The following is a 14,386-nucleotide window of genomic DNA, read 5'->3' on the forward strand; positions in this document are numbered from 1 at the left end:
GAAATTCTACCAATACAGCACATTTTGTAAACATGATCGGTTTACAAAAGTGAACAATTTTAAACAATGCAAGACAAAATAAGATGTTGAAATGTCTCATTTCATCTTCATCCGCTTATCCGGTATTCAGGTTGAAATGTAAAGAAAATAAAAATAAATAATAGGCAAATGCAAATCTTTACTTTATTATATTAATCTGCTATCTAGCAAATAAATGAGATTCAATGTTCTTAACTTGTCACAGAAATACAAATGTTTATTGACTGAACAACTGATGCTGTACATTCTTAGTGAAATGATATAACCTTATTGGTAATCTGAATTCCATGAAGCTATCAAAAAAAATAAACAAAATAAAACATTGATTGTTGGCAGGAGGGTAGTCCAGTGGTCAAGAGTATTAGGCAAGTCAATGAAAGGTCACTGGTTCAAATCCCTGACAAGGTGAAAATGCTATTGTTCTTTCCTTGAGAAAACATTTAACCTATATTTTTCTCAGGTCACTACTGTAAAAAATCCTACTTTTTCTTAACTGAATAACAAACCCTTTTCTCATTCCTGCTTGTTCCATTTTAACAGGGAAAGGAATTACCCACAGGAACATAGACCTTAATTTTTTCTTTTGTCAATTCAGATCATAAAACTGGAAAATCAAATGGAACGTCAGAAAGCCTAGCACTTATAACATCTGACCAGTAACTAAAAGGTTGCTAGATTGAATCCCGGGAATGCAATTAACTCTAATCTCTCCCAGGTTTTTTCTGTATGTGCTCTTAGTATAATTATCTGGTAGAAGATGGGTAAACACACTTGAATGTAGGCTATACCTATTATCTCTGGGATTATTAACTTGATGGTATAAGACAAGCAGTTTTAAACCAGATTTCAAATGGTTGATGAATATCTCAGCATTATGATTTTCAGAGCCAATATGTCCACAGTCTAAAATGAGTACTTAGACACTGTAACATCTGATCTACTAGCAGAGATTAATTGCCTCAGTCAAACATTGAGTGCACTTAAGATAATTGATTGTAGCCATAAATCTTCTTCATTGCCAGCTTGCTGGGAAGAAACCACCAAACTTCTTTATTCGCACTAGTTAGCCAAACAGCCATTATATATCCCTCTCCTTCTGTTCCATTCATTGTCTGCCCATTCAACACTGACCACATATACATTTCAGAGACACACAAACTGTTTTATAGTAATTTATTGGGCATACAGAACACTGGACAGAATATATCCAAAATGTTGAAAAATATCTACATTGAAATAATCTTTTCAAAAATGGGTTCAGATCTTACTCAAAAGAAAATATGTGGATATGACCTTCGACCTTACACTAGACTATATACCTCAATCCTGATTTACTTTCCTCTTAGTTCATAACTTTGGATATATATGTTGGGATGTTTTACATCCAATCCAGGTGGAGATTGCTCACAAGCCTCCAAAGTGCTTGGCAAAACCATGTACAGGAGAAGCACTGCATGGTTAGATCAAGCACAATGGTGTCCTGGGCGGAGATATACAGCCATCAGAGGTATTCTGGGACCAGGACGAGTCTGGTCCACTTGTGGAGCTAAAGAAAACCAACTATGGAATTAGAATCCTGCGAAAAGTACATTTAAATCACTTTGATAGAAATAGGTGGCAGATGTCAGTCCATCACAAGTGAAAATAATCATCAGATCTACAATCATGAAAACACTTGAACCACAATATGGCCACCAGTATATGCTATTTCTTAAATCTGTCTTCTAAAAATAGGATTTGGGTGCCAATGACAACACCTTGATTGATATCCCAGACGGAGAATTTGTGGGTGTCAACTGGCATCATGGAGGTTTGCAGACTTATGGCTCTAAATGAGCGCCTTACACAATATTGAGACATTGGGTCAGTTTTCTTAAAACAGTGCGGCTAGGGACATCTGCAAAATTAGAAAAAACGATTAGTCATAGGTCACACTCTCACTGCGGTGAAAAGCTGGCCCCGCCCTTCCTGCGCATAAACTGCGACAAACCCCGCCCTTCCATCATCGCACCCCACCCCATCAAATACTGTAGTAAAAATAAGTGCATAAAACATATACAATTTCACTCCTATAACTGGGACTTTAAATAAAACAACACAATATGAATAAAAGTAGGCCAATTGGAAGAGTTTGTTGAGGAAATTACTACAATATGGTAGGAATCAAAGAAAACAGAGTTTGGTGGAATGATGGTCATCTTGTAAAAGAAGATCAATATCTCCTAAAGAGGATAACCTCTAGGTCCAACTAATGGACAATGAGTAGTGTCAGTGTTCAAGGACAAAAATGGAACAGCTTAGGAACAGCAGACACAGCTGTGTCACCAGTGTCCGTCCAAATGTAACATCTCATCAGACTTGAGATTGACATGATGGTCCAAACCTGGATTTGGTCACTGCACTTAAAGTCAGTTGTCAATCAGTATGACATCACAAACAGAGAACCAATCATCTCTCTAAAAGACCTGTGAGAATGGCCCATTTAGTAGGTTCGGAAATCTTGTTACTTAAATCTGTTTCCATATCCCAAGGGATACCTTCTTTTTGAAAGGTTTCAGTGATAATCAAGTTAAGCTCAGACAACTTAACCACTCTGCGTAATGAAATGAGAAAAGATATGCTTGGGGTTGGAGAGCGACTGACGTTTGTATGAAGTGATGAACAATAGAGTATTGGTGATGAGACAGTGGGAAACATTGGAATATGGAAGGTTGATGTGTCCAGGAAAAACCTCACTTTAAAGACAGAGGTGTCCTTGTGGGTATTTGAGGATGTTTCAGATGGACAATAGATGTCAGGATGGTATCATGGTAAGCGGGATGGTGTGACAGTTCTTAGGCATGGACATATGATCTCATACATGTCATCTTACCTTTGTTTTGTGGATTTTTGTTGTTTCAAAGTTGAAAAATTCTCAGAGTCCTTAGGTTAGATCTTTCCAACAAGGCTATATTTTTCTAAACTCAAAACTTCACAATTCTACAACACACTGTATGTGAGACTGAACACATAATATGTCTCCCTCTCCTCACAGGACACGTTAACCTTTGTGTTCTTTCATTGAAGTCACTACAGAGATGGAAATCTCAAATAGCTGCCAACCCAGGTGTGCTGTGGACCAAGGGTCATGGAAGTCTTCTATAAGTGCATCAAGACAATGTAGTAACATTCTTAATTTTAATATACTTAACCTGTTTTACCTCACCCGTCCATTGGACCTCAGGAAGTCTTTGAAGCAATCCAACCGATGTTGCTGGAAAGCACTCCCTCCAACCTGGTCTGTCCATGAAGAACCTCAGTCTCCATCCCCTCAACCCAGAGCCGATGGTGGAACGCCCAGACTGGTGGTGTAGATTTGAAGGTTATGAGGAAGAGCGGGTGCTCCTAAGAGCTGGGTGTCTTGTCTCTAAAACCGGCAAGCTCAACTGGAGACAGACTGTCCTGACAGCGTCCAACACCACACCAGCCTGTACCCACCGCCCCTCCTTCAAGTTAGGAGGGGTTAGTGATTGTCTCCTGGGATAGGTGGACTGGCGAGAAGGTCTTGGGCTGGGTGGGATTGGATGAAGTATGAGGAGTTTGGGGAGGGGGTGGTCTGGTTCCGCATTTCATAAATATTAATACAGAGTCCTCCCCTCTCCAAAGGGGCAGATTCTTTAATTTCGTTAGAGGGGGAAGCGCTTTATTCACTTAATGGCTTTTATTAGTGCCCGGTCTTCAACTCTTTCATTAGCTAAAGTGCTGCTATAATTTACAGGGGGAAAGGGGTGGGGGAGGGGCGCTGTCCCGAGTAGCGTTTTTACTCCTACTGCTGTTGGCCAGCCGGCCACCCACTGCTGTCTAAACCTCTGCAGCTTTCCTCAGAGAGTGGCCTTTCTGTCTCAGAAAGAGTGGATACACGAATATGCGCTAAATGAAGTCCTCTTCATATTAGTAGAGCGTTATTACAGGACCTGTTGGGGGCAAATTCCAGGATCCTCTTATGGGACAGATTTGTCCTTCACCGGAACAGCAGTTAACCGTAAAGGATACTTCATTGCACATACTTTGGAATGTAAAATACACTCAAATTTCACATTAACAGTGATCTGTTATCACTGGATGTATCCAGTGTGTTTAAAGCATATAAAGCATATATTGATTCCTATTGATTTTAGAAATACTTTGGTACAGTTACCATATTAGTCCATATTAGTTCATATTTATCACAAAAATAATTAAACAACCTTAGGGTTAGGTAAAAGAAAAGCACAAAATAATAATTAAAAGATTTCAATACGTTATCTAAAAACTAATTAAAATAAAAACTAAACTTGTTAGGAATTTAATAAACAAGACTTGGTTTTCAGATATTACTCTGAAAACCAATATTATTGGTTTTCGGTTATTAGATATGATTAGATATCAGTTATTAGATATCCGTTCTTTAATTAACATGCGGAGGCACTGTATAAAACCCTGGTGAACGTGTTTCAGCTCTATAGACATAATTTACCCAGAGACTGTCTCTGTACGTGTCCAACCAAAAGTCTTTATTTGAAAGGCCTGTCGGGCCCTGATTTATATGACATTGATGATACAGGCAGTTAGTCAGGCCCACCTGGTGCCACCCCCTCTCTCCGTCATTGACATTCACTCAGGTTAATCAGTTCATTTGGGGGTGGGGTGGGGTCATTCTACTACAGCTATTCACAAATTCTGTTAACCAACAACAGTGAATGGCGTTTCATCAGATCTTGAGGCACTTTGGTGTTTCTAATGCTGACGTGTTGCAACCCAGCTCTATGTGATGGATCAGCCATTTTGTTCAAAAGATTTGCCGGTCGCCGCGTTAGGCGAGGAAGAGGATGTTTTTGCTCCGTATCATTAGAGACGTACTATGATAGGGTCAGGTTGAGAATTTTCTCAGGATACTTTACAGAATATACTTCCTAAGAACTGTTTGCCACTACTGAGTGTAGCGATTTTTTTATGCCCTTTTGAAGCATTAGTTTAAAATGTAAGCAATTTTGCTGACACTCAAATACAGTGAATTACTGAATGTAAGCAAACAGTTATGTACCTATAGTACCTAATTTATTCCTTAAATATAAAAAATGCCCAACACTGTAACTGGGAAAGCAAAGGAATGAGGCCAATGCTGAACTGTGGATTTAGTTGACATAGTAGTGACAAAATGGCAACTTCGTCAAGACATGGAGTATGTTACGAGCAGTGCCACTGTATTTATAGTGACCACAGTCCAGATACCCATTTAACGTCCAATCTAAAAGATGGAACCCGACTCAGGGCAATGTCCCCTTCACTGTCCTGAGGAATTTGGATTTTATTTCCAGACTAGGAGAGCCCCCCACATGTTGTTTAACACCAATTCCAGCTGTGTTTGGTCTCGTATCCAGGAACTGGACACGCCTGACCTTATTCACAATCAGAGGCAAGCCAGTAGTGAGAAAGAGATAACAGCCATGTAACTGGGAACGGTTATTGATGTCAAACGAAATGTGAATGTTATTAGGCTATATTGAGTGTTGTTCAGCATATTTATTGCAGTGCATCCATCTTAAAAGGGATACACTCAATGACCTCTGTACTGATTAAACAAAACAATATCACGTAAGTCAACCTGTTTGGGGTTTATTTCACTGAAATTGGTTTTATTCAAGGCTAATACTCTTCAAGGGTAATTAAGAATCATACACAGGCAGAAATGGCATTGTTAAATGTAACATATACATTTTACTTTTCAGTTACCAAATTCCAACATAGTATTGAGAACCACAGAACATGTTCTTGTGGTTATTTTTGAGTTTTTTTCATGAGCAGCAGACAATTCCCTGTGATGAGAAGGTCATGCAGAGTTAGGAGTCCTTCTACTTTTTCACCAGCTGGATAACGTCCTCATCCTCCATGACATGGTCTTTTCCCACCTTCTGGGGGTTGTGTTTCACTGAAGCACCCCACACCAGAGCACTGAAAGGACAAGGAACAGTATTAAGGGCATTCTAGACGCCTGCTGCCACACTGTCGGTCAGTGAGCTATGCTCTCCCTCACGGGCCACTCACTCTACTGGTGACACTGGACCCCTAGTGGCAGCTACATGAACACTCCTTATGCGCAAACTGAACCGTAATGGTGGACCCCTAGTGAATTATTTCTCACATATTGTTGCTCAAATTGGTAAAATATGGTGGTATTCCCCAGTCTTTTCCTTAACAAAAATCTGCTAACTGTACAATACTCACTATTTTAATTCTTTAAGGAGACTTTTATGAATCTTCAAACAGAAGTCTTCAACTGTGGTATGATCAGTAGGCAGAACGACCGGAGACGTGTAGTCAGGAAGCTGGCCTTTGGGTTTGGTGTATCTGTGTGAGAACATGTCAAAAATCGCACGTTAATCCAGGCAGCCCAAGACAACTACAAGTTGTGTTGTAATAGGGATTAAACTTTGGATCATGTTCTAATAAGCGTAAATGTCCAATCAAGGGGGGTGGTTAGGTTGACAGAGATTCTCCTTACATCCGCACTAGGTGCAGGTAGTCCCACATCTTTTCCAAGAGATCGTCAAAGTTCCAGCGGGAGTGGGCGGAGATGGGCACGCAGTGGGGCACCTTGTAAATGATGTCTAACTCTTCAATGGAGATCTGGTCGATTTTGTTGAGAACATAAATGCAAGGGATGTACACTCTGAAAAGATGAAACAGAACAAGTTACAGCATGTCAGCAGGTAGGAATGTTCACTGCTCTAAAAATGGGCTGTAGCTGGATTTCCTTTGATCATTCTTAAAATATCTCCAGAACTTGCTTGGAGTCCACCTGTGGCAAATTTAATAGATTGTACATGATTTAGAAAGGCAGACACCTGTTTATATAAGGTCTCTCACTTCTGAATGAATGTCCAAAGCAAAAACCAAGCCATGAAGTCCAAGGAATTCTCCATAGATCTCCAAGACAGCATTGTGTTGAGGCTTGTTTTGGAATAGATTTTTGGAGTAAGTTTCCAATGCAGCTTTCTTTGGCCTGGGATGCAGTTTCAATTCATGATTTGAACAATGTTAATAATGCAAATTCCACACTGGGACAGAGGAATAATGGCTTGTTGTGAAAAATATGAATCTAGGTCAAACTACCCCTTAAAAAAAAATCCTGTACTTCAAAATGCAAGTGATTATACAACAAAGTAAAAGTACATAACCATGTGAGAATTGAGAATTAATTAGGCATACTAATAACAATATGGTCAGTATGACAGAACTAACTTTGATATTGTGAATGTAAATCGTTATCACCCTTTTTAATGTTCAATATACTAGAAGTGTCACATGATCCCTATAAGTTTCCACTAGATTCCATAGCTTCAGATTCTATTATCAAAGTGGAAAATGTCTATAACTTCAAAACGTATGAAGCTTTTTTGGTATTCATTTTAAGTTAAGCATATGATAAACAACTGTTTATAGATACCAGTTCTCATCAGATACAGAAATGTTATATTATAGTTTGAGTCCACGGAGCTCTCTAATAAATGTTTCATACAAAATGTTACACCAGAGAGAGAATGTGTTTTTTCTTGTTTTCTTGTTTTAAAACAATACGCCATTCCATCGGCAAGACTGACTCTACTTCAGCCTACCGCACCAACAGAGTTAATTAGTCTTTTTGAGTCGAGAGCATCTACTAGTGCATGCACTATTTAATCAGGCAACACCCACATTATTTTTTGTCAATTGACAGATTATTTAGATTGATTATACTTCACAGAAAACTGGAATATACTGAACGTGGACTAGTTTTGCTGTAATTACCCAAGCTTCCACATAGAGTACACATTCTACATGCAGCACCTTTAAAATCCCAGGCTGAAAATCTCAACGGCTCACCGGTTTCCCTCCACTACATCAATGAGGTCATCAGCCGTACAGTCACTGCGCAGGGTGATGTCAGCGTTGTGGATCTTGTACTCAGCTAGGATGCTTTTTACTGCATCACCATCCAGCTCAGACTGTGGACACTGGGGAATAGGAGGGATGAAGGAGAAGTAAGACTATCAAAATCATAAGGGAAACCATTTATTAAGGAGAGACAAATAGGAACAGACAGAGCTGGATGTGAAACTGTTAAACAGATTTACCGTGACGGTGAAGTTTATGCCTCCTTTATCCTTTTTCTTAAAGCCGATGTTGGGCGGCTGCTTGTTCAGGCGGATTCCGAAGCCCTCAAGTTCATGTTCAATCAACTTCTTGTGACCTAGAGGCTTCAGCACATCCAACACTATGAGGATCAGATTGCACGTTCGGGCCACTGGAAAAGAAAACAGCATTTTTTTACAAGCTATATTCAAACTGTATGAGTGTGACAAGACCTGCGTGCTCTGAACAGTCCCATACAGTTTGTGTATGGTTGGGACGGTTCATGGAGGCATCTCACCTGCGATGACCTGTCGTCCTCTGCCCTTGCCGTCCTTTGCACCCTCGATAATACCTGGGAGATCCAGGAGCTTGGAGACACAAAAGCAGAATAGCATTTTAGAAATAAAACATGTAGCAATTTTAAATGAAATTAAAAACAACATGTTAAAGTAACAAAAACACCAATTATTTCAGATTTGCCACCAAATGTCTATTTTATTAAGTTGGCAGTTTTAAATTGACAAAAGCCTACATGGGCATTGTCAGCTAAGTCATTTTTAAAACGAGTTTACCCCCCAACTGCCCCAACCCCCTCCGAACATTAGGGCCGGCACCCCTCCTACCAGCTGTTGAATGTGGATACTATCTGAAGGATAATCACACTAATATTGTAGACTACTGTAAGCACCAGCAAGGCCAGTGTTTATAATAGACAATAATGCACTGTGACAAGATTTGAACACCGGACCTATTGTTTGCAGGTCCACTTCTCCAACCACTACTCTATTTAACAAGGGGTAGTCAGTCAGTCACTCAGTAAGAGACATTCGCTCTTCATGGCCGGCTCCACTTACGCGGTCCGTCAAATCACAAATAACAGGAATAAGCCAGGCAACAAAATGCAGTCATATGAACTGACTGCAATCATATGAACACTTCAGACATTCCAACTTTATTCTAAAATTACCAAAGGCTAACATGAACCTAACAAACTGATAAGGATATTATTTTGATATGAATGACCTTCTTCATGACGGGTGGAAAGTTAACCTACACCACCGTTCAAAAGTTTGGGGTCACTTAGAAATGTCTTTGTTTCCCATGAAAACATAAATGAAATGAGTTTGAATAGCAAATATAGCAAAAGTAAACAGGAAATATAGTCATGGTTAGAAACAATGAATTTTAATTGAAATAATCAGTGTTCTTCAAACTTTACTTTTGTCAAATAATCCTCCATTTGCTACAATTACAGCCTTGCAGACCTTTGGCATTCTAGTAGTCAGTTTGTTTAGGTAATATGAAGAGATTTCATCCCATGCTTGCTGAAGCACCTCCCACAAGTTGTGTTGGCTTGATGGGCACTTCTTACGAACCCACAACAGCTCAATAGGGTTGAGATCTGGTGACTGTGCTGGCCACTCCATTACAGAATACTAGCTGGCCGTTACTTCCCTAAATAGTTCATGTATAGTCTTTATTTTTATTGGCAAGTCACAGATATGGCTGTCTTTGAAACTCTGTCTAGAGGGCCAGCATCCGGGAGTTGCCTCTTTACTGTTGACGTTGAGACTGGTGTTTTGCGGGTACTGTTTAATGAAGCTGCCAGTTGAGGACCTGTGAGGCGTCTGTTTCTCAAACTAGACACTCTAATGTATTTGTCCTCTTCCTCAGTTGTGTACTGGGGCCTCCCATTCCTCTATCTATTCTGGTTAGAGCCAGTTTGCGTTGTTCTCTGAAGGGAGTAGTAAACAGCGTTGTACGAGATCTTCCTTTTTCTCTCCATTTTTCACATGGAACAGCCTTCATTTCTCAGAACAAGAATAGACTGATGGGTTTCAGAAGAAAGTTATTTGTTTCTGGCCATTTCTAGCCTGTAATCAAACTCACAATTGCTGATGCTCCAGATACTCAACTAGTATAAAGGACAGTTTTATTGCTTCTTTAAATAAGCACAGCAACAGTTTTCAGCTGTGCTAACATATTTGCCAAAGGGTTTTTCTAATGATCAATTAGCCTTTTTACATTATAAACTTGGATTAGCAAACACAATATGTCATTGGAACACAGGACTGATTGTTGCTGAACAACAAAGATACTCAACTAACCATTTCACACTTCAGTCTGCTTTGTCTTTACATAGCCTATAATTATTGAATAGTTTGGCATTTGTGTTAAGGTGAAATGCAGTCAATATAAGATGAAATACCTGTATTTTGGCACCCTTATAGCGGATCACTCCTGGTACTGTGGTGAGGGTGGTGAACTCATAGGCCGCAACCTCAGAGTACACCCCTGCCAAGTTACTTAGCAAAGTAGACTTGCCAACCGAGGGAAACCCTACAAACCCGATACGGGCATCTCCCGTTTTCGCCACATCAAATCCTATACGACAAAAAAAAAGACCAGCATTAATTGCAGTCAATATTAACTTCCTACATCTCCACAGAACAGTAACAAAATTCTACAGGTGAATTATGACCAAATCCGGAATCACCTTCCCCTGCGCCTCCTCCACTGCCTCCCTTTGGTGTTATAAGTTCTCTCCTCATCTTGGCCAGGCGAGCTTTGAGCAGCCCCAAGTGGTTAGACGTGGCCTTGTTCTTCTGAGTCCGAGCCATCTACCCAATACAGAAGATGCTTTTAATTCACACATGTTTTCCGATACGGGGGTTTTCTGTTTAACTCTGCTTTATGACTGGGTGGTGTCAAATTTAATCAATCGCTTAATACGATCGGTTTATGGTGCTTAATACTGTAGTAGACACGAGACAAAACCATTAGTACTGGCGGCACTGAAGAGGATTGCCTACCCCGTGCTACAATATTCCTGCCCCACTTATCCAGAGCCAGATCGTTCAATGTTTGGTTTTCTGACCAAAACATATTATAATGACAAATACACTGATAAATCACGTCATGTCAGAACTCTGATGTTACCGTACTTAGTTAGTAAACGCGCTTAACTTCTAGTTATCCAGTCAATACAACATTGGAGCGCGGTACAGTAGACACAACGAACGGTAGTCTGACCATTTTCGTTAAATGTATAAATATCACCAGATATTGTTAATCACAGTTGTCTGACTCTGATGTTTACCACCGAATAGTGTAAGAAGTTCGTTTTTTAGGGACTAATCAATTTCAAAGCGTCGGTGAACCAATGAAACTTTAGCAAACTAAGGTACAAAGTGGCCTAACAGACGTAGAGTGAGTTTAGTCAGCTATAGCTAAGTTGCTATGCTAAAACGTGACTAACACACAGCTGGCCAACCCGTTAGCTAGCTAGAATTCAGCTAGTATCGTTAGCTAACTTACCTCGGCCTCAATTTCAGCTATTTTGGCAAGTAAACTCATTTTGTAACTTGTCCTTAGATGATATCACCTATAACGATGAAACACAGTTGATAGCAGAGTTGCTGAATGTTTATATTTTATAATAATGCAAGCATACAGAGCTAGCTAGCATTCACGCTTTCAGCATAGTGAAGCTTAGTGACATTAGGGCCACGTGACCATGCGGCTCTTTTTCAATTTAAAAGTCCTTCTACATTCTTTGTAACGCCTATGATTTTCGTTACATTCCCCTCTTAAAAATAAATCCAACTATTAACAACACTGTATCAACCCTGTTACTCCCCCGTTATTCACTGTTGTCATAGGTGTAGGAAATACAAAGAAAAAGTATATGGCTGTATTCAACTGATGAGGCAAGTTCCAAATTTGGAGCTATACGAACTCCCCATACCTGGTCATCTAGGTCAGTGGTTCCCAACCAGGGGTACTAGGACCCCTGAGGGTATTGGCCTCTCCACAGGGGGTACTTGAAAACACTCATGACACCATAGACTTACTAGTGAAATTAACATGAGGTGGTACTTCAGGGGTACTGAAAGCAGTGCAAAAACATTTTGGGGGTACAGTAACTGAAAAAGGTTGAGTGACACTGATCTAGGTCGTACAATGGGCAAACACAGCCAAATAATTGTACTTTGTACTTTTTACACCTCTGCTGGTTTTAAATGACTCACAATCTGTGATTTTTTGTTTTTGGTTGTAAAAGTATTGCTTTTGGGCCAAAACGTGTCCACTACGACATCTATGTGTTGGTTATTTGTGCCCCACTTCATCAAAAACACTTGCTTTTAAACTTAGAATTTCAAGGCTGAGGTATGATAATGATTCAACTGTGTATTACACATTCAGCCCAAAATAGGATATTTATATATTTGCCTCTTTGACAGTATATTTAATGTGCCGCAAGCTCTATACAGGTGCTGGTCATATGAATATAATCAAAAAGTTTATTTATTTCAGTGATTCCTTTCAAAAAGTGAAACTTGTATAATGTATACATTCATTCCACACAGACTGATATATTTCAAGTGTTTATTTCTTTAAATTTCTATGATTATAACTGACAACTAATGAAAATCCCAAATTCATTATCTCAGAAAATTACAATATTACTTAAGACCAATACAAAAAAAATATGTTGGCCAACTGAAAAGTATGAACATGAAAAGTATGAGCATGTACAGCACTCAATACTTAGTTGGGACTCCTTTTGCCTGAAGTACTGCAGCAATGCGGCCTGGCATGGAGTCGATCAGTCTGTGGCACTGCTCAGGTGTTATGAGAGCCCAAGTTGCTCTGATAGTGGCCTTCAGCTCTTCTGCATTGTTGGGTCTGGTGTATCGCATCTTCCTCTTCACAATACCCCATAGATTTTCTATAGGGTTATGGTCAGGTGAGTTTGCTGGCCAATTAAGAACAGGGATACCATGGTCCTTAAACCAGGTACTGGTAGCTTTGGCACTGTGTGCATGTGCCAAGTCCTGTTGGAAAATGAAATCTCCATAAAGTTGGTCAGCAGCAGGAAGCATGAAGTGCTCTAAAACTTCCTGGTAGATGGCTGCCTTGACCTTGCACCTCAGAAAACACAGTGGACAAACCCCAGCAGATGACATGGCACCCCAAACCATCACTGACTGTGGAAACTTTACACTGGACTTCAAGCTACGTGGATTCTGTGCCCCTCCTCTATTCCTCCAGACTCTGGGACCTTGATTTTCAAAGGAAATGCAAAATGTACTTTAATCAGAGAACATAACTTTGGACCACTCAGCAGCAGTCCAGTCCTTTTTGTCTTTAGCCCAGGCGAGACGCTCCTGAAGAGTGGCTTGACACAAGGAATGCGACAGCTGAAACCCATGTCTTGCATATGTCTCTGCGTGGTGGTTCTTGAAGCACTGACTCCAGCTGTAGTTCACTCTTTGTGAATCTCCCCCACATTTTTGAATGGGTTTTATTTCACAATCCTCTCCAGGGTGTGGTTATCCCTATTGCCTGTACACTTTTGTCTACCACATCTTTTCCTTCCCAACTCTGCTATTACCCGCTCAATCCAGGTAGAAGCTGGAAAATACATTCCTTCCGGCATGTAAGGAGTCCAGTGTAGACTTCCTAGTTAAGTGAGCTGGGTTATAAGAACACATAATTAGACATGTACTTTTTCCGAAACTGCCAGGAGTTACTGCAGTGAAGCAGGGCCTTAATTACAAATTAGAAATCACAAAATGAGTGAGAAACACAGGCTTCAGTGAAGAAATGTTTTTTGCTCTATCAATGATTTGAGTTATTTCGGATGCGACTGCATTTGTGATCCGCTGTATGCTGAGGACTTTTATTTTAAAGCCTTTTGCACTGGACCCATTCATTTAGCATACTGTTTCTTATTGTTGCTGATCTTATGCATTATGTGGTTGCAGCCCTGATTGGTTCTCGCCAGGAACAAGGGGAAAAAAATGCACACCAAAGAAACTAGATGACAAACTGGGGAAAGCTAGCGCCACCAAATGGAAACAAGAAGTTTGCAGACATATTTGCTGACACGTCATATGGTATCTCTCAAAGGTATTCACCCCCTTGTAATTTCACTTTCCAGTATGCTGTCTGGAGACCAGTGTCATTGCACATGATGCCATGACAAATTAATGATGTCAAACTCATTGTTTACTGTCAAAAACATTCTAAATAAAAAACATTGATTTTTTTATTGTTATTTTACATATTACAAAGCTTAACAGTACCATTTTGATAGTTGTCCCATTTTTACAGTACCCAATTTACAGACATGCATTTTCTCAAGCATTCTCTCTCTCTCTCTCGCTCTCTCTCTCACTTCAGTCAAATTGATGGTATTAGTGCACACACA

At 40.0% G+C, this 14,386-nt stretch overlaps 1 protein-coding gene across 1 annotated transcript; it reads right to left on the reverse strand.

The window, feature by feature from the left end:
* Positions 1-5,657: 5,657 nt before the first annotated feature.
* On the reverse strand, positions 5,658-11,675 carry drg1 (developmentally regulated GTP binding protein 1). The gene is made up of 9 exons (XM_010877746.3): positions 11,488-11,675; positions 10,667-10,790; positions 10,379-10,554; positions 8,468-8,537; positions 8,172-8,341; positions 7,921-8,051; positions 6,560-6,727; positions 6,283-6,405; positions 5,658-6,009 (listed from the first exon to the last, which is right to left on the reverse strand). Exons 1-9 carry the CDS (start codon positions 11,524-11,526, stop codon positions 5,910-5,912), a joined length of 1,101 nt encoding a protein of 366 aa, XP_010876048.1. The 5' UTR covers positions 11,527-11,675; the 3' UTR covers positions 5,658-5,909.
* Between the last annotated feature and the right edge of the window lie 2,711 nt (positions 11,676-14,386).

Source organism: Esox lucius, chromosome 14 (genome assembly GCF_011004845.1).
Source record: "Esox lucius isolate fEsoLuc1 chromosome 14, fEsoLuc1.pri, whole genome shotgun sequence".
NCBI classification, from domain to species: Eukaryota; Metazoa; Chordata; class Actinopteri; order Esociformes; family Esocidae; genus Esox; species Esox lucius.